Source organism: Bactrocera tryoni, chromosome 3 (genome assembly GCF_016617805.1).
Source record: "Bactrocera tryoni isolate S06 chromosome 3, CSIRO_BtryS06_freeze2, whole genome shotgun sequence".
NCBI classification, from domain to species: Eukaryota; Metazoa; Arthropoda; class Insecta; order Diptera; family Tephritidae; genus Bactrocera; species Bactrocera tryoni.
This window is the reverse complement of record NC_052501.1, coordinates 58,409,160-58,423,676: the sequence shown is the minus strand read 5'-3', so window position 1 is coordinate 58,423,676 and position 14,517 is coordinate 58,409,160. Positions and strand designations below refer to the sequence as shown.

Below are 14,517 nucleotides of genomic sequence, written 5' to 3'. Positions count from 1 at the left end.
AAAAATGTTTAAATTGGTAAGTAGAGTTCGAAGGAAAATGGAAATAGGCAAGGAAAAGTGCTTGCGATTGCATCAAATTAATTTTTCCTAAACAAAGGCAAAGTATTCAATAATTATGGAAAGCCCAGGGAACCACTACTCCAACAACAAGACGACTTTTCTTTCAAAATAAATCAAATACAACACAGAATCGGCAGTCAAAGATAGATGATATAATAGCGGTTCTGATTAACATTTAAACAATAGCGTTTCAACATTCCATTAAAGCGAAGACTGTATACATACGTTCCCAATTTAGGAACAACGAGAAAACATTTATAAACAACGGAAAAGAATATCGTTTTTTTTTTTTTTAACATTTTCGGAAAGTGCTTTAAGCTCTGTGTAATATTAATGGGCGGAGGATCTTCCAACACTCAAAAATTGTCTCATTAAGGCAGCACTTAATGGTTGTCAGAAAATATTGCATCTTAGAAATATGGTATACTTATTTCCATTATCCTTTCTCTCGAATAAAATGCATCACTTTTTAGCCAGTCAATTGAAAAGTCCGCGGCCAACCATAGTAAAATACAATTTTCTGGCAAAATATTTTTATTCAACATACAAAGTCTGTCGCTAAAGAAACAGGACTGTTAAAAAAAAAACAAAAAAAAATTAGTATTTTTCAAAAGTTGTATTTCTTTATCCAAAGTAGTTTCCTTGTACTTCGATACAGCGTTTAGTCCGGTCAATTAGCATTTAAAATGAGTGTTTAAGGTCATTTTTCGAAATGCTCTTGAGCATATCGATCGTCGCCTTTTGGATAGCTGAAATGTCCTGAAACCAGTGTCCTTTCATGGGCAAATGAAGTTTTCCAAATAGGTAAAAATCACAGGGTGCCAGATCAGGTGAGTAGGGTGAGTGATTAATGGTTAATATGGAGTTTTTTGTCAAAAAATCAGTGACAAGCGTCGACCGATGACACGACGCATTATCGTGCAACAGGCGCCAAGACCCTGCCTCACGGTATTGTGGTCGCGCACGACGAATGCGTGACAAAAGACGCTTCATAACACCAAAGTAAAACACAGCATTAATCGTTTGGCCAAGTGGGACGAACTCTCGATGTACGATACCCTCGGAATCGTAAAAACACATCAGCATTGTCTTTATTTTTGACTTCTGAAGACAACCGACTTCTGATCATCACAGAGGTCCTCACGACCTTCTTGGAATCGCTTAAACCACTCATGCACATTACTACGGGATAGGCACTGATCACCATAAACTTTTTTCATCATTTGAAATGTTTCAGTGAACGTTTTCCCAAGTTTAAAACAAAATTTAATATTTGGTCTTTGCATTTTACGACCGATGACCAAAAGCTGCTGTCACTTTTTGATCGATAACATCGATTGTAGTTATCCACTTGTCTTAAAATTTTTACGGAAAGTCAACAAAAGATCAAACTTTTTATTATATTTACCCACCAATAGGTGACGCCACCAAAAACAGTTATATTTAGAAAGTTCTGTTTATTTAACGACAGACCTTGTAGTTCCATTTACGGGTGATACATACTAGCGACTCTTTAACTTTTCAGTAGCATTTTTCTAGTGTTACCTGTCCTGTGCTTCAAAATAGGCATCACTTTCGGCGATCACCTCATCATTCGACGAAAACTGCTTCCCAGTGAGCATTCTTTTGAGAAGAGGAAATAGTTGCTGGGGGTTAGAGCAGAAAAATACGTTGAATGCGGTAGCAATTCGAAGACCAATTCATAGATTTTTGCCATCGTTTTCATTGACTTGTGACAGCGTGCATTGCCTTAGTGAAACCGAAATTTCGTTTTCTTCAAATGCGAGCCTTTTTCGTCAATTTCGTACTTCAGACGGTCCAACAACGCTATGTAATGTTATTGCACTTCCTTTCTCAAGGTAGCCAATAAAAACTTTTCCATGCGCATCCCAAAATACGGACGTCGGACCTTGCCAGCCGACTCGTGCTTTTTTCCATTCTTTGGAGCGGGTTCATCCTGTGCAGTTCACTCTGATGACTATCGATTGGACTTCGAAGTAAAATAATGGAGCCATGTTACAGCTATTACCACATATGGATGCAAAAACTCGGACTTATTACACTTGAACATCTCCAAACACTGCTCAGAATTATCAACTGGTCGTTAGTTTTGGTCAAAAGGGGGCTTACGCGGCATCTGCTTTGCACGGAGCTTTCTCTTACTGAAATATTTGTGAATGATATGATGTACACAATCAGTTGACTTCTTGAGAGTTCCTACTGTCTCGAAAAACTTCACTTTACGGTCATTCAAAATTATTTTGTAAACTTTTTTGAGGATTTAGTCGGTAACAAACTCGTTTGGGCGTCCACTGCGTTCAGCGTCTACGGACGTCATTTTGCCATTTCTGAAGTAAGCATACCAATCCCAAATGTTGCTTAAAATGTATTTTCCCCTTAAAAAAAAAAAATTTTTATCAACTCTCTTTTAGAAACTCCTTTGCATAAATTTTTTAACAATAACAAAAGTTGTGTTACTAAAATTCTAAAATTAATTATCCCATAGCTGTCAAATTAATACACGCGCATTTTGAAAGCTAGGGTTAATTACATATGGATTTAGTTCTGGTCGCGTAATATACTGCTGTGATCAAATTGAAAGGTGAATTTTGACATATTCCAAAACGAGGACATATCCCGCTTATAAAGCTCGTGGACGATATTGGCTAACAAAAAGCACTCTCTTTTCCCTAAATTTTCAAGGAATAAATAGTTTTTATTTTTCATCAAAAAAATAATTAAAGTAGCTTTAATATTTACTAGTAAATTAGTAATCTCTTAATGTAGTAATTTCACTGGTTCTCTAGCTAGCTAGTTCGCGTAGTTATATAATTTTTATTTTTTTCACCTAATTCTCTAGTCTCATATTCTCTATTCTCATTTTAGTCTTTTATTCTCTTCACACTCGTCGCCTTGGCCAACGCACGTCCTGGCTACCTGCATGGCCATTACCCACACATTGACTACCCATTGCTGCCTCACCATCATGAACCGTTACATTTGACTAAACTGGTGCACATACCGGCTGCCATTTCACATCAGAGCTCAACAGTTATTCACAGCGCGCCAATCATTAAGCCAGTTGTGGTGCCGGTGCTGAAGACCGTCGTGCATCCGATTGTCAAAACATATCATCCGGCGCCCATAATCAAGGCTTATCACCCATTCGCTTTGGATCCATACCATCATCACTACGATCATCATGACTTTCATCATTACCATTAAGCCCTGTAAATAATGCTTATGACAACCGAAGCAGCTTCTTTGAAAAGTGAAGGGGATGACTGATATGACGATGAATATACATACATATGTACATATGTCTAAAATTTGCTGTAAATCGCGCACAATTACCCGCAACATGTTTGGAGAGGCTAGTAAATTTACAATAACAATTAACAAAATTTTATAAGGGCCATTATTCTTTTTTATATAATACTCGTATGCGTCTATTTTATACTATAATCACTAATATATCATGTCACATGACCACTTCTGATGATTTCTATAATATTTTATGAAATAACAATATCCTGTACAAAGAGCACAAATCCGTGAGGAGGGGAGAAGATGATGTTCGTTATAAATAAATAGCTTAATTGTTAATTAAAACAACAAAAACATATCCTGTTTTCATTGATCCTTTAATATTTAAAAAAGGAAAGATAGGACTTTACAAAGTAAATTTCGTTTTTTTTAAATATCCGTGCCCTTTCTTTGCTTAATTCTCTAATCAATCAGGAATCTATTACCACGATGCATCGTAACGTGCGACCTCGTTTCGCTCAAATCCTCTGTGCAAATGTGACACCAACTATTAATGGCTCATGGCTCGACATAACTGATTGCGTTATTCAGCCGTTGCATGGCCAGTTTGTAGCCCGAAGGCGCATAAATGCTGAAAATAGATACTATTATATCTTTTCACTCGGAAATCTATAAGGCATTGGTAAGTACAGTATCTGCACATTGAATTATGTTTAATGGGTTAATAGAAGTCAAACAAATGCTTAAAATATGTGGTTCCTACCACTTCGATATTCAACGCGCACTCAGACGGCTCCAAAGACCTTGGGGAGAACAGTTCTCTCGAGTACTCTTAGGTATTTCTCAACTGCGTTTGTCACCGTCTATGTCTTTACGCCATATAATATGATAGAAAGTTGAGAGACCGATCACAAAGTAGCATCTGTTGACAATACAATGCCATTGCGATTCAGATTGACGGAGCGTGTTACTTTTTCCAGCATTTTATTGAATAAGGCGCTCCAGGTAGAAACACCCTCTGTAAAACTTCGTCGGATATCAAACGGCTCCGAGAGGTCCTTCTCGATTTTAATGGATGATGTTTTGCTCCATAGCCATATGAGTTTCGCAGGGATTCCAAATTTAGACAAAGCGTCGAATAGGCAGCTCCTGTCAGTGCCGCTGAAAGCGGCTTTGAAATCGACAAAAAGGTGATGGGTGTCCATCTGTTTGCCGAGTGTCTACTTTAGGATTTAAAAAGGATTTTCGAAGTCTAAAACAACACTAAAAGGTTAAGTCAGTTTATTTATAATGGATTTAAATCTTCACACAATATTCTCGAAAAACATCGTATACAATATTTAGAAAGCTAATCCCGCGAATATTTGCACGCACTGGGCGATCTCCCTTTTTGTTGATAGGACAGAAGAGACTGAAATTCCGATCATTGGGCATGTATGCATCCGACCAAATCACGCTTAGTAGCTGAAACATGCGCCTTTCCTTGCCGCCGTTTTCAAATAGCTCAGCCGTTAATCCATCGGCCCTGAGGTTTTGTTATTCTTAAGCCGCCGTTAAGCTGTTCTCACCACGTCTTGGTCGAATGGCAGGACGATATTGTTATTACAGTAGACTGTTAGTACGGATCCTTCTTCAACCATCGCAGTACTGCTTTCGTCATTTAGCAGCATCAAAAAATATTCCCTCCAAATTTCCAGTATACTCTGGGCGTCTGTTATCAGCTTTCCATTTGTGTCTTTACAGAAGCCGGCCGGGGTTAAAAACCATTTGTTTGCTGCCTTAAATTCTGATAAAATTTTCGAACCGAAGTCCAACCGGTCAACATTTCAAGCTTTTCGCATTCACGTCTTTTTGCCTCCGTCTTCTTTTTGTTGATGAACGTCTTTCGGAAATTGATATACAAAACAACAAAAATAAACATCGAAAATACTAGAATTGAAATGTAATTATTATTTATCAATATAAATATATGTAAATAATATATTATACTAAGCGAAGAAATTTTACTTTATTTTATTGAGATTAGTTAAGTATTAAGCCAAATAGAGTGGTAGATATATGGATCATATTCCCAGAGCGCTTTCCAATTTAATTTCAAATATAAAATTTTGTATATACCGGCCGATATTCAAGTATATATTCATCATAATATCAACCGAGAGAAAATTATTATATTCGAGATACGATGGATAGAAGAAATTAGAAACTCGATCCTTTCCGAACTGAAATTAAGGGACATCGCTAGTTTTTTTATTACTTATCCGACTTCCTACTTTCTCTCTCTCTTTATACACAGCTAACAGTGTCTGCTTTAAAAGCGATACAATTTTCGAAGAAAAAAATAAATATATTTTGTGTTACACGAAATCTTCGACCGCGCTGAAAACAAAAAAAAACTTGACAGAAGGCCAAGATTTTTCTTTAGGTTCAAATGATGTAATTTTTGGGCAATTTTAGATTTTTGATCAAACTAGTAGGTCATTGTATGGAGAACTTTATGCACAACACATAAAAAAAATGAATTTTGGGCTCATGCGACTTCGAGTAAACATTCAAGGAAATTTGAAAAATGTTGTTTCGAGAAAAATGCGTTTAAAGATTAACTGTAAGAGTTGACTAAACTAAGCGGTTACGCTATTGCAGACTGTAACTCAAAAACTATTTGAAATATCGCTTTTAAGCGATATTTAAGAAGATACATAAACACTAAATATGTTTATATAACATGAAACGCAACGGTGTTTTTTCATTAATTTCACATTTTTAAATACCACCGGTCTTAATTTTATGGCTGATGGCTGTATTGTGAATTCAACAATGCCAGTTTGATTGTCACTATATAAATGTCACATGTTGGTGCACTAGTTGTGTTTTGCATGTTATCTTGCAACATTTCCCTCACATAATCAGGTTTTAATACTAAAATCATACATACTACATATATAGTATATCAACAGAGTTCGTTACATATCAATCTAGGCTTAGAAACATAATATGTATGTATGTATGTACATACATAAATATGTAGGAATGAAAACGGAGACTGATATTCATGACTGTAGTAATCAGTGACTATCATGCCATAGTTAATTGCATCAAAAGCAGTAAGAATTTTAATTCAAACAATGATTGGAATTTTTTTCTGAAGCAGACAAGACTTCTTAGTAACTACTAACAGAAAATAGTTGATCGTTTTTTCTTAAGGCTAAATTCTACTTACGTAGATGAACTAGTGAACTGCCGATTGCTCCGGAAGAGATATTTTTAGAATTGATATGTTGACAGTGACAACAACAATACAAACATTTAACTATAAATTATTGACATTAATTTAAAAAATTACATTATCTTTATGCAAATCTTTATTTCGAAGTCTTTACTTTTAATAATATGGTATTATTATTATATGTAGCTTGATTCTATGAAATTAGCAGAGTTGAAGGTACCGTAATCTTCCGATATCATTCGGTTCAGAATTTTACTCTCATTACAAATGCATCAGATAATAAGTTATATTAACTAATTAAAGTTATTACATAGTTAACATTGACAGTAATAGTCAAAGAGAGAAAAATTAATAAGCGATTAAACCAGTTAAAGGAACTAGTCGCATATTATTTTATACCTAGTACAAAGATACAATTATTTCGTTGCTTTTACATAAATTAGTTTTAGAATAGATGAAAACTTAAAGGTAGAGGAGCTATTCGATTCATCACGCCTTTAAAGTTAGCTAATAGAACAAATATTTAGTATAAATCGTAGAGACTTGTATGGACAAACATAAATAAGAAACAAGTGGTTATACCACTTTAAAGAGATACACGCATATACTCTTTCATTGAATTGAAAGAGATATATGTGACCTGGTCTACGGAAAGGGGGCTTAGGTGTCAAAAAATAAATTTTCACTTTCAAACTGACGAAACGAGTTGTTTATTTTTAACAGCTGTTTCCCAGAAAACTAGTTTTCGCACGTTAGCTCCCTTTTCGTAGACCAGGTCACATATATTCCATTGATTTCACGTGCGATGTAACAGGCCACTTAAGTAAAAAGGAAATTCTCGTGTCAATAAAATATTGCTTTTCGAAGAAAATAAAATTAACTGAAACAAAAACTTGCCTTGATGACAAGTTTCCGGACACTGCCACGAGAAAATCAACCATCAAGTATTGGTATGCTAAGTTTAGAGTTGGTGAAATTAGCACCGAAGACGGTAAACGTATTGGACGCTCAAAAGAGGTTGTTACGAACGAAAACATCAAAAAGGTCACAAAATAATCTTGGATGACGGCAAAGTGAAGTTACTTGCCTGCTATATTTCAAATAGTATATCAACTGGACAATCGATAAAGACAGCAGATTCTAACGCACCAGTCGACGTATAGATGGCGCAACTAGGGGGCGCTACAGTCAGAAAGTCCTGTTTACTTTGGAACGAACCTTATACATCATATCATGCATGAATATTTGTATGAAAAAGCGCGCGAGGTTACTTTTGACCAAAACAAACGACGGACTGATAATTGGGAGCAGTATTCGGAGCACCCGCTCTAAAGTGTGGAAAAACGCAACGGTCGGTTGACAAGGTTATGGCATCTGTATTTTAGAATAATTCGTATTGACTATCTTGGAAAAGAAAAGTCCATCAACAGAGACTATTACATAACGTTATTGAATCATCTGGAGGATAAAATTTCAAGAAAAAGGTTGTGCTGTTCCAATACTACAATGCCTCGTGCACAATGCTATGAAAACGCCAAAATCCATGAATTGGGCTTCGATGCTACAGGTCTAGCCTCGAGCGACTGTTGAATGAAAAGGTGTTCGCCAAAACAGAGGCCTATTTTGTATCAAAGGACAAATCGTACTATAAATATGGTACCAAAAAGTTGAAAAGTCGCTATAATCAGAGCATCACCCGTGAATCGAGTTATATTGAATAAAAAAAACGATATTTGTCAAAAAAATGTGTTTTCCTTTGATAGGCCGCAGACTTTTCAATTGACTTATTAAATTTCATTTGAAAACAAAGAAACCCGCTCGGTTCCATACAAGATTTATATTTTTATCGGACAATTTGTATAGGAGCTATATGCTATAGTGGTCCGATATCAAAAACTCCGACAAATGAGTTTTTCTCGAGGAGAAAAGATGTGTGCAAAATGACAGATTGATGACTCAAAGCCTAAAGAACTAATCGATTCAGCTCGTCATGCTACTCACTTACATACCTTATATATTTCATAAGGTTTTCGACATTACCTTCAGGGTGTTACAAACTTCTTGGCAAATTTAATATACCCAGTTCAAGTTATAAATATTTTCCAAGACCAATATTTGATTAAAGTAGACAAATTCTTCCTTAAAATAAAATTAGGTATTTCGTTTCTAACTTAGTGCTATTTAGAGTCCATATCTAAATCATTTCCTATCGACAGTCCTATTTAGCTACCTAAAAAAATCCTAAAATCCTTAGAAAATATCATTTCAATGATATTGATAAACGACCAGTCTAAGACTGGTTTTGCTAACAAGACACGACAATGTTGTGTTCCACCAACCCGGCTTGAATATCAACTAAGCCGTTGCTAACAAGACACATTATAATTTATATTTATATCAAAATTACAAAAAGTATTCGCAATAACTACAATATATTGCATAAGAAATTAGAAAACTATGTATTGACCAATGAACAGACACACGAGCACCATATACGAAAGAACAGCTTGCTAATCGTGCAAATTACCATAATGACCTCATATCGCTATAATTTATATTTTGCAAGATATTTATTTGTATATTGTATATGTTATTATTTCATATTTGTTGATCTTATTGACCTTTTTTCATACAAGTTCTTAAATCGCAGGAAACATATGTCCTAACCTTTGAACAAGATTATTTTTACACTCTAGCAATATACAGCAAAAGACTATAATAGTTTTTTCATCTAACTATTGCTTGTACACATTAGTTATAGATTTACATAAAATGTGGAGGATGACGAGAAGTTTGTGACGATAGCAAGGAGCAGAATTTCAGATATTCACCTGACTGTTCATGTACATAAGCTTTAAATGAAGTAAAAAGATGGTAAAGATGTGCAGAATCAGAACACTGCCACGCCCACAAAATCCGTTAATCGGACAATTATGAAGGGTTATAAAAAGGTTCCAAATTAGCATATGAAACAATTATTTTCATAAGTCATCTGTAGTTTAAAACTTTTTAAGTAGGCGTGTACGCGCCCCCTAACAGATTAAATGTACTAATGGTTCTCACAAACCACTGAATCTATATAAACCTTATCTCACAATGTAAAAACAAGCATATCGACTTCCTATTTATCACGTTCTTAAATTCCATATAATTCCTTCACTTTACAGTAAACGTATCAGGCATCAATGGAACGACTTTTTGAACTCACTTGTAACATTTTTAAATTAGGTTTGCCACAATACTTGTAAAATCCTGTGGGCTAAAAATAGTACGACTTCTTAATTTAAATCGCGCAAAACCCATTCGTCGAAGTATTTTTTCATATGGTGGTATGTCTGTCAGTAAAATCTGTGCCAATTTTCACATCAAAATATTCATTAGTGTTTAGTATCGCTTGTCTTCTACAAGTACATAAAATGCATTCGGCAATATTTCCGATGGGTGCAATTATTCTTCAAAGAAGTCCCATTAAATTTTGTGTAAGGTAATAAAATTTCTGGTGTCGAAACGTTCAGAATGTTGGAAAAGATCTTCAATGGTAATCGTTTGTCGCAAGGAAGTGCTTTTGATTGGTACGAATTATTCAAAGAGGTTCAAAAATGCGATGACGACGAACCACGTCCAAGACGGCCGTTATTATTGGAATTTTTGAAGGATCAGCAAAACCATTTTGAAATATCATTTGGGTCTAAGAAAAGTGAAAGCACGATTGTTCAAAACAAATAACCTTTTTGAAAAGACAGCACCGCGTTAACGTCTGTGAAACAATGCTCTTCGACTATCAGAATGTCATGAAAAGTGTTATTACGGGCGATGGGTCTTGAATCTACGCTTGTGACCCGGAAAGAAACGATCAACTAGCCGAATATCGTGGCAAAGCTGAACCGAAGCCGAAATAAACCACGTTAAAACAGGTAAAAAATCAAGGATATGTCGTCAGTTTTTCGATTATCGAGTTAAGGTGCACTCCGAACTCGTTCCGACTGGCCAAACTGTCAACAAAGGAATACTATTTGAGTATTATGCGTTGTTTGAGCGAAGCTATTCGTAACAAGTAAGGAAGGGCTAAGTTCGGGTGTCACCGAACATTTTATACTCTCGCATGATAAAGTGATAATCAAGACTTCATTATCAGTCATTTACATATTTTTCAAAAACCGTATTTGTGTAAAGTTTTATTCCGCTATCATCATTGGTTCCTAATGTGTATATTATACAGAGAAGGCATCAGATGGAATTCAAAATAGCGTTATATTGGAAAAAGGCGTGGTTATTAACCGATTTCACCCATATTTCGTACATGTTATCAGGGTGTTAAGAAAATATTATATACCGAATTTCATTGAAATCGGTCTAGTAGTTCCCGAGATATGGTTTTTGGTCCATAAGTGGGCGACGCCACGCCCATTTTCAATTTAAAAAAAAAAATTGGATGCAGCTTCTTTCTGCTATTTTTCTCGTAAAATTTAGTGTTTCTGACGTTTTTTTTTTTGACGGTTAACGCACTTTTAGTGATTTTCAACATAACCTTTGTATGGGAGGTGGGCGTGGTTATTATCCGATTTCTTCCATTTTTGAACTGTATATGGAAATGCCTGAAGGAAACAACTCCATAGAGTTTGGTTGACATAGCTATGTTAGTTTCCGAGATGTGTACAAAAAACTTAGTAGGGGGCGGGGCCACGCCCACTTTTCCAAAAACATTATGTCCGAATATGCCCCTTCCTAATGCGATCATTTGTGTCAAATTTCACTTTAATATATTTATTTATGGCTTAGTTATGACACTTTATAGGTTTTCGGTTTCCGCCCTTTTGTGGGCGTGGCAGTAGGCCGATTTTGCCCATCTTCGATCTTAACCTTCTTATAGAGCCAAGGAATACGTGTACCAAGTTTCATCATGACATCTCAATTTTTACTCAAGTTACAGCTTGCACGGACGGACGGACAGACGGACGGACGGACAGACAGACATCCGGATTTCAACTCTACTCGTCACCCTGATCACTTTGGTATATATAACCCTATATCTGACTCTTTTAGTTTTAGGACTTACAAACAACCGTTACGTGAACAAAACTATTTTACTCTCCTTAGCAACTTTGTTGCGAGAGTATAAAAAAGAAGCCGGAATTATGGACCGACAACGTTTGATTTTTACACCACGATAATGCACCTTCGTATATTACTTTAATCCTTCGTAAATTTTTCGCCAAGTTTTCAACAAATATCGTTATATTAGCTCCTTGAGATTTCTGGCTATTCACCAAACTCAAACGAACGCTCCGGAGAAATCGCTTTGAGTCAATTGAAGGCATTAACGTGAATCGCTACGCGCATTGAAGGCTATTCTGGGGATTGCCTTTAACAAATGTTTCGAGAATTTGAAAAACGTTGGCACAAGTGTATAGGGACCAAGGGATATAACTTTGAGAGGGACGACATAGATTTTGAAGAATAAATTAATAAATTTAAAACTATGAGCAAAGTCCTACTATCGTGACGAGCTGTGTCGATTAAGCCGTGTCGATCTGTATGTACGCGTACTCTATTTGACAACTTATCTTCGCGAAATTCAGCACAGATTATTATCTCTCCGAAAAATCGGTTATTTGTCAAATAAATATATTCACGGATTTGATCCCACTTAAATGATTGTTGAGATAAAAATAAAGGAAATTAATGTATTCAAAGTATTTTATCACGTAAAAGTTTTATTGAAGTATTAAATTGATGAGAAATTATGTTACAATAGTTGCAATCACTTCTTTTATTAATAACTACAGCCGCTGAATGTTTTAATGAGATATATTTTTGTTATACTGAAAGTGAATTACTTTCGATTTTCGACACACAGTGAAACTAGAAAACTTAAATTCAATTTCGATTTGAAGTAATGCATAACATGTACTTGTTTCCTTTTTAAAATGTTCTCAAGTTATAATAATTTTCTAATATTAGGTTGTCCCTTCCTTTTTTTGCTCTTTATTCAATGCTTTATAAAAAGGGTTACAGTGATCAGATTTAGTTCAAATATGCGCCGTTTCGTTCGATAATCTGTTTCCATCTAGACGGTAACTTCATAATACCCCCCTCGTTGAAGCCCACCTCCTCATTTGCGAAAAACTCAGACAGCCACTTTTCACAAAACCGCCCATCCTAGCTTCTGACGAGGCATCTGGCGTTGTCCTGGTGGAACACTACACCCTTCCTGTTGGCCAATTCTGGACACTTCTGAGCTTCAAGCGGTCTAGTTGTTCGCAGTAGATGGTAGAATTAAGCGTCTGGACATGCGTTGTATTTGGAATTAAATTCTCTTCTAGGTGAACTTGAAATACCTTAAGAAGGTTAACATAAATCCGGTTTTTAAACGATTTAAAGTATTTTTTTTTTTAATGTATTTTTTTTAATCTGCGAAAAATTGTTGAATTTTTCACTTTTTGTTGAATTTTCTTGGTTCACCTAGGAATTACACCATTGAAAATTCAAAATTTCTTTTGTTTTTTTGTTTCAGCCGACCTTCGACCACGACCGTTTTCACTTGATATTGTTATATTTGATGCATTTTTCGTCGCCAGTCCGCAGTCCATCCGCTTCAAATATCGTAGATGGTTTAAAATGGTTTGGTGACTAACTCCCATTTTTGGGCGATGTCACGAGATGCCACGTGCCGGTCTAACTCGACGTCTTCCATGATTTGAACGGTATTCGTCGTCACAGGTCTTCCGCCGACTGGCTTTTTCATGGTGTCGTTTTCACCCGCTTTGAATTGTCGAAATCATTCCTCCGCAGTTCGAAGTGATAGAGTACCATCCCCCAAAACACTTACCTTTAACGGAAGAAAACTTTAAAAGAGCGAAAATTTTGGCGTTAGTCAACTCCATATTTACACGTTGCACATATCCAAACTAATCATGCATAGCGTCGTTTCGTAGATTATCTCAAGACCTTTCAAAGACGTATAGTATTGCCAGTATTGCCAGATACCAGCTCTGTAGCGCTTTATACATAGCCAAGAAATTCAAAAGACAAAAAGGAGGAAGGGAGATATTTGACAACGTAATATATTCTTAGAAGAATTTTATTTGAGCTACAAATTTTGTGTGTGCGTGGAGTTTCTGCAAACATTAAATTAAGGAAAATACATTCTTGTTAAGCCGTTGACAGCTCCGTACTAAAATCGATTACTGCAACTAATCGCTGTATTTTATCTTGAACGAGTTTGCCACATTAGCAGCTTAAATTAAGTGTTCACTGACATGCAGAAGTATACCTTTCACTTTCCAGTTTACCTGTTGAGTTTTGTGGCCATTGGCGACTTATGTCAATCGTTTTGACAAGCGAATAATTAATGCGTTTCCTTCGTGAGGAAGTCATAAATAATAAAATAGTTAAAACAGATTTTGAATCGATTATCGACATGTTAGACATTTCCATAAATAATTTACATAGCAAATTAAAATAAAATTTATATCGAGGTTTCAAAATCAGTACGAAATTGAATATGTTATTCTAGTAAGAAATTTAGTATATTATTTTGGATTTTGCATGTTATGGCCGCGATTGAACGAGCGACGCCACCTCGAACAATTTAAACGTAAGTTCGGGCAACATGACCTAGCCAGCGTAGCCGCTGTTTTTGTAATTCCCTCTCCAATGTCGCCATATCACTCATACAGCTCATCGTTCTATCGAATGCGATATTCGAAAACACGCAAGGTCGACTCATCAGATTTTGTCATCGTCCTAGCCACTGCACCATATAGCAGGACGGGAATAAAGAGTGACTTATAGAGTTTGGTTTTCGTTCGTCGAGAGAGGACTTTACTTCTCAATTGCCTACTTAGTCCGAAGTATCACCTGTTGGTAAGAAATATCCTGCGTTGGACTTCGAGGCTGATGTTGTTGTTGGTGTTGATGCTGGTTCCAAGATAGACGAAATTATCTGCAACTTCGAAGTTATG

At 35.9% G+C, this 14,517-nt stretch overlaps 2 protein-coding genes across 7 annotated transcripts in view; both read left to right on the top strand.

Annotated features, from left to right (window-relative positions):
• The window catches only part of LOC120770484, a 149,314-nt gene that overhangs the window by 65,150 nt on the left and 69,647 nt on the right, over positions 1-14,517 (top strand). The gene's annotated exons all lie outside the window — the stretch shown is intronic.
• Positions 5-3,298, top strand: LOC120770487 (protein naked cuticle homolog 2-like). Its single transcript, XM_040098001.1, has 2 exons — positions 5-16; positions 2,947-3,298. Exons 1-2 carry the CDS (start codon positions 5-7, stop codon positions 3,283-3,285), a joined length of 351 nt encoding a protein of 116 aa, XP_039953935.1. The 3' UTR covers positions 3,286-3,298.